We start from the raw sequence: 5,143 nt of genomic DNA, 5'->3' as shown, positions 1-5,143 counted from the left end.
AAACTCTCTTTAGCAGGGTATAAGAAATTTTTGTTTGTTTCTTTGAGCTGAGACAGATGTTGGTGCAAGGGTGCCTCTGAATTTGAGGCAAAAAATAGTGATAAGAGACAGGATTGAAGAGGGCCTGAGCAAAATGTTAACATGTAGGAAGGGACCCAAGATGAATGAGGGCAAGAGAGAGAAATTTACTGGGATTCAGAGAGCCAAAGAACTTTAAGAATGTTAGTGTCATGGGACCACTCTAGAGTCATATCAACTGTGCTGTGCTCTAGTCCTCCTCCAATACAGTTACCTACAAGAACCTTAAATATTAGTACTCAGTGATTGAATAAAGAACTATGCTCAAGGCGGAAGAGGGAAGTGAAGGCGCCAGGCTGCAGGTTCCTGGTGGGCTTCGCTTACCGAGGTAGAGGCAGCAACCCAGAGGAGGCTTTTGCCGCCGGTCCGGATCGGGGATGTCGAAGAACACGGTGTCGTCGGCCCGGTTCCGGAAGGTGGACGTGGATGAGTACGACGAGAACAAGTTCGTGGACGAGGAAGACGGGGGCGACGGGCAGGCCGGGCCCGACGAAGGCGAGGTGGACTCCTGCCTGCGGCAAGGAAACATGACAGCCGCCCTCCAGGCAGCTCTGAAAAATCCCCCTATCAACACCAAGAGTCAGGCGGTGAAGGATCGAGCAGGCAGCATTGTTTTGAAGGTGCTCATCTCTTTTAAAGCAAATGATATTGAAAAGGCAGTTCAATCCCTGGACAAGAACGGTGTGGATCTTCTAATGAAGTATATTTATAAAGGCTTCGAGAGCCCCTCTGACAATAGCAGTGCTGTGTTACTGCAATGGCATGAAAAGGCACTTGCTGCTGGAGGAGTCGGGTCCATTGTTCGAGTCCTGACTGCAAGGAAAACCGTGTAGTCGGCAGGAACTGGATAGCCCGTGGGTGTGGGAGTCGCTGGTACAAAGACCAAAACAACCAAATGCCACCGCTGCCCTTCAGGCAGCATCTGTTTCTCTCAGCTTTGCCTTCTTGCTTCCTTTTTCATATCTGTAAAGAACAAAATCACATATCAGTTTTCCTTTCATGAAAATTGGGATAATACAGAGGAAATGTTTATGAACAGTATTCCATGCTCTCAAAAACGATTTTGGTGTATACCTGTCTGTATATAGTACAATTTGCCTTCAAGTTTAATTGTGCAATTTTAACCCCTACTGGCTGGTGGGGTTTTGTTTTGTTTTGCATTTTTTTTAAGGTGTTTCGTTTTGTTTTTGACTAATAGTGAGAAATTTGATCAGAATTTGAGGCCAGTTTCCTAACTCATTGCTAGCCAGGAAATGATCTTTATAAAAAATACAGTTGAGAAACTGGCAGCTATTAACATTGCAAAACTGGACCATAATCCCTTATTTAAGCAAACTGTGTTTCTGGAATGAGTGGTGGGTGAACACCACTCCAAGTTGCAGCTTTGTTTCTGCTTACCTCCAGATCACGTGAGCTTAAGTACCCTTCTTCCTCTCTGCATCCGATAATCATGGCCTCTCGATTTCTTTGTGGTCTCCAGGGTCCAGAGCAAGGAGTCTTGCTCTACAAAAATGTATCTAGGAAATGCCAGAGCCAGTTTGGCATGAGCATAAAACTTTGTTCTAATGTTATGACCCAATGTGGGGAAACTACTCCAAATGAGAAAAGACGTAGAAACAATGATGAAGTTCAAACTCTGGGCAGCCTCTGAATGAAACGCTCTTTTCTTTAGAAATATAATAGCTGCCTTAGACATTATGAGGTATATAACTAGTGTTTAATATGCCCTATAAATGTCTTCAGTGTTTTTCAGGGTAATTGGGATCTTAAAAGATTTGGTTCGGATCCAGACACATATACAGTCTGTATTTTAGCTCAGTGGTTTTTAAAAAAGGAAAATGCCACATAGCAAAAAGTGTTTACTCTGTTGGACAAACCAAATCGGTTCTCAAAAAATGACCGGTGCTTATAAAACGTTACCATTCAGTAACTCCAAAACAAACCACCTGAACGCACATGGCCAAGAGGGAAATCAGCCTGTGTTTAGTATTTACATTGGACACCAGTTTTGTAATCACTGTCTTATGTGAGAACGGGTGGAGAAATTCTATAACCTCTTTGCTGTTTTTGATACCTGCTTTTTGTTTTGTTTTGTTTTGTAAAAATGATAAAGTTCAGGAAATAAAATGTCAGTGTTGAATAAAAAAAAAAAAAAAGAACTATGCTCAAGCACAGTGAATAGAGTCCCAAGACAAGACAGCAGCTTCAGGAGAAAAGATTAGATAGCATTTTTCAGGATCTTAAATTGTCTCAAAGTAGGAATTCAATACATGATTCTCTATAAAATCTTTGGGGGAAAAAATGAAGAGGGGGTTTGAATTCCCTTCAAAGTACAGAAAAAGAATGCTACTAATTATTGTGCTATAAATGGGACAGTACGTCCCCCTTGTGGATTCTTTAAGGCTCATTCCACATAGCTGCAGAAATTACACTGAGAGGGACATATGGAAGGATTTATTACACTCAACAGATCCTAGAAAGGGTGGCACGGCATGCCCAGAGGGCACACAAAGTCACCCAAAAGCACAGAGTTTGCTCACAGCAGGCAGGGAGAGAGCAGATCAAGGACCCAAGACATTAGGACATGGGATTGCTTAATATGCATAGTCCCCTTTTAGATATCAGATACAACTGATTTGAAGAGAGAACTGTGGTTTTCTGAAGATAAGTTGTCAAGAACCAAAAAAGTGCTCAAAAAGAAGGAAATTCAAATTTAAAAAAAAAAGTTCTGATAAAGCGCTGGAGGCTGGCTGTTAACTTAGCTGTGAATGAGGTTATACAAAAGAGGAGGCAGAAATTTCAAAACATTTTAGAACTTGGGCCATGAAAGAAAATAGAGACAACTACAGGGTGAAGTAAAGAGTTAACTTGTTCTTCCTTGTTGATTGTGAATTTGGTTGGCTGGTGTAAATTGTTTTCAACTTTGGAAGAAAAACATTTTAAAAGTGGAAAGGAAAAAGTCAAATGAAAGGCAAATGATTGAAAAGTCTGGAAAAAGCATGTGTAAACGATGGAGCAACTTCCCTGAGGAAGTAATAAGAGGTGGGGTCAAGAAAATAGGCAGAAAGTTTAGCCTTAGAGAGAAGTTTATATTAACTAGAGAAACTTTGGGGTGGAAAGAGGAAGGACGACAACGGTAAATAAGGAAGATTCAGGATGAATCTTGTTTCAGTAAGAATTTATTGAACCACATAACTTTGTTCTTAGCACTGTTGGCACTGTACATGTTACAAGGAGGACTTCAGAGAAATCAAAGATGTTTTATGCCCTTAAAATGTTTTCCAGTTATAATTTTCAATCTATTGGAGAGTTGAAATGGTAGGGATGAGACAAGTTATAGTCGTTCAGACGCGATCATAATTCTGTTTACGTTATTTGATTTTGTAGATTCAAGAGAAGGAAAATAGTTCCAAAAAGTAAATGGCTTAATGAAAACATAGCTTTAAAAAGCCCTAACAGGGAGAAATAGCTTTGCTTTTCTTGTTACTTCTACCTTATTTCTCATGAAATGAGGGAATATGACAGAAGTTTTTTGAGGTAGCCTGTTTTCCCTTCAAATCAAAATTGTCCCTTTAGGAAGATCTAATATAAAAAAGTAATGTTATAAAAATTATGATAATGTAGGAACTACTCCGTGTCTATAGCATGGCAAAAAGGTTTTTTGTTTATTTTTTAATAGCTAGGTTTATACTGTGATTATGAAATTCAAACCACATATATGTACAAATGTTAGCGCTTTTCTAAACTGAAAATATTATTTCTAAGGAATAACATAACATATTATAAATGATATAATATTTCTAAACAATATTTCTAAAAGAGACAGCTTTAAGTATATTTATCATGTTTTATCATGGACCTTTGCATTACAACCATATTTTATTTGTATTAAATTTAAATATAGTAACTGCAACATTCACTCAAAGCCACCAGATGTCACTGTTTTAGATATGATGCCTTCATCACTATTGATAAGACATAATATGAAGAAATATTTGAACATTCCAGTAAAATTATTTTCTGGCAAAATTATGACAAAGATGTTTATGTTAGAATCACATCAAAGGATACCCCAACAACAATAATATCCATACACATAGGGCAGGGGGAAAAATCCCCTTGGAAATCACATTTATATGATCATCTCAATTTTAATAATTTTTAAGTCAGGGATCTCATCTCATTTTTTGCCTTTTATATTATGGAACATTTTAAATGATTAGCTTATTGTAAATCATTTAAAAATACCTAAAGCACAAGGATGTTACAGTTGAGAAAAGCAATCTTCAAGACCACTTAGTGCCACCCCACTTTAAGTGGTAAAAATAAAAGATAGAAAAATAAAAGATAAGTTGAGAGAGAGAGAAAAAATTTTCCAAATGGAGAGATGTGCTAATAAAATTTTATAGATAGTTATTTAATGATTTTGACTAGTCAGTATTTGCCGCATAGTATCATAATGTTCCTTACCAGCAAAGTGCTTATTTGTGAGCCCCATACCATGTTTGGCAACAAGAAGATAAGACAAAGACAATTATAAATATATATGTCATTAAGATTTTTCCAGTGTGGTGTACCTGGGTGGCTCAGTCTGTTAAGCATCTGCCTTCCTCTCAGGTCATGATCCTGGAGTCCTGGGGTAGAGCCCTGCAGCTGGCTCCCTGCTCAGCAGGGAGCATGCTTCTCCCTCTCCTCCTCCACTGATACTCTCTCTCCTTACCTCTCTCTCTTTCAATAAATAAATAAAATAAAATAGAGTTCTTTCCAATATATACAAATATTCTTTAACTGTATCCGCTTTGACTCTTATCACAAAGAATGATAACATAGAAAAATGTATAAAACAAGAAAATACAAAGATGTTAATTAAGCACTCTTAGCATTTGTTCTTCATCATCTTAGCAATTTTTAAGCATTTGTTACAAAGGTACATTTCATTTATTTGTGAATTTGTAAAATTTATACTATATATATTTGTTAAGATATCTACTTTTTGCTAAATAACAACACAAAATACTTTTCTTTCACATCATTGTTATGGACAAGCCATCAACATCCCGGCCTC

General features: G+C 37.6%; 1 protein-coding gene across 1 annotated transcript; it reads left to right on the top strand.

The window, feature by feature from the left end:
* The first annotated feature begins 352 nt into the window (after positions 1-352).
* On the top strand, positions 353-2,173 carry LOC123925455 (actin-related protein 2/3 complex subunit 5). The gene has a single exon (XM_045978639.1). The coding sequence runs from the start codon at positions 456-458 to the stop codon at positions 909-911; it is 456 nt and encodes a 151-aa protein (XP_045834595.1). The 5' UTR covers positions 353-455; the 3' UTR covers positions 912-2,173.
* Positions 2,174-5,143: the final 2,970 nt, after the last annotated feature.

This window comes from Meles meles, chromosome 15, assembly GCF_922984935.1.
Source record: "Meles meles chromosome 15, mMelMel3.1 paternal haplotype, whole genome shotgun sequence".
Lineage (NCBI taxonomy): Eukaryota > Metazoa > Chordata > Mammalia > Carnivora > Mustelidae > Meles > Meles meles.
Note: the sequence above shows the minus strand (reverse complement) of the source record. Positions and strands in the feature narration are given on the sequence as shown.

Coding starts and splice junctions, on each gene's coding strand:
- LOC123925455 (XM_045978639.1), top strand. CDS start 456: ATGTCGAAGAACACGGTGTCGTCGGCCCGGTTCCGGAAGGTGGACGTG.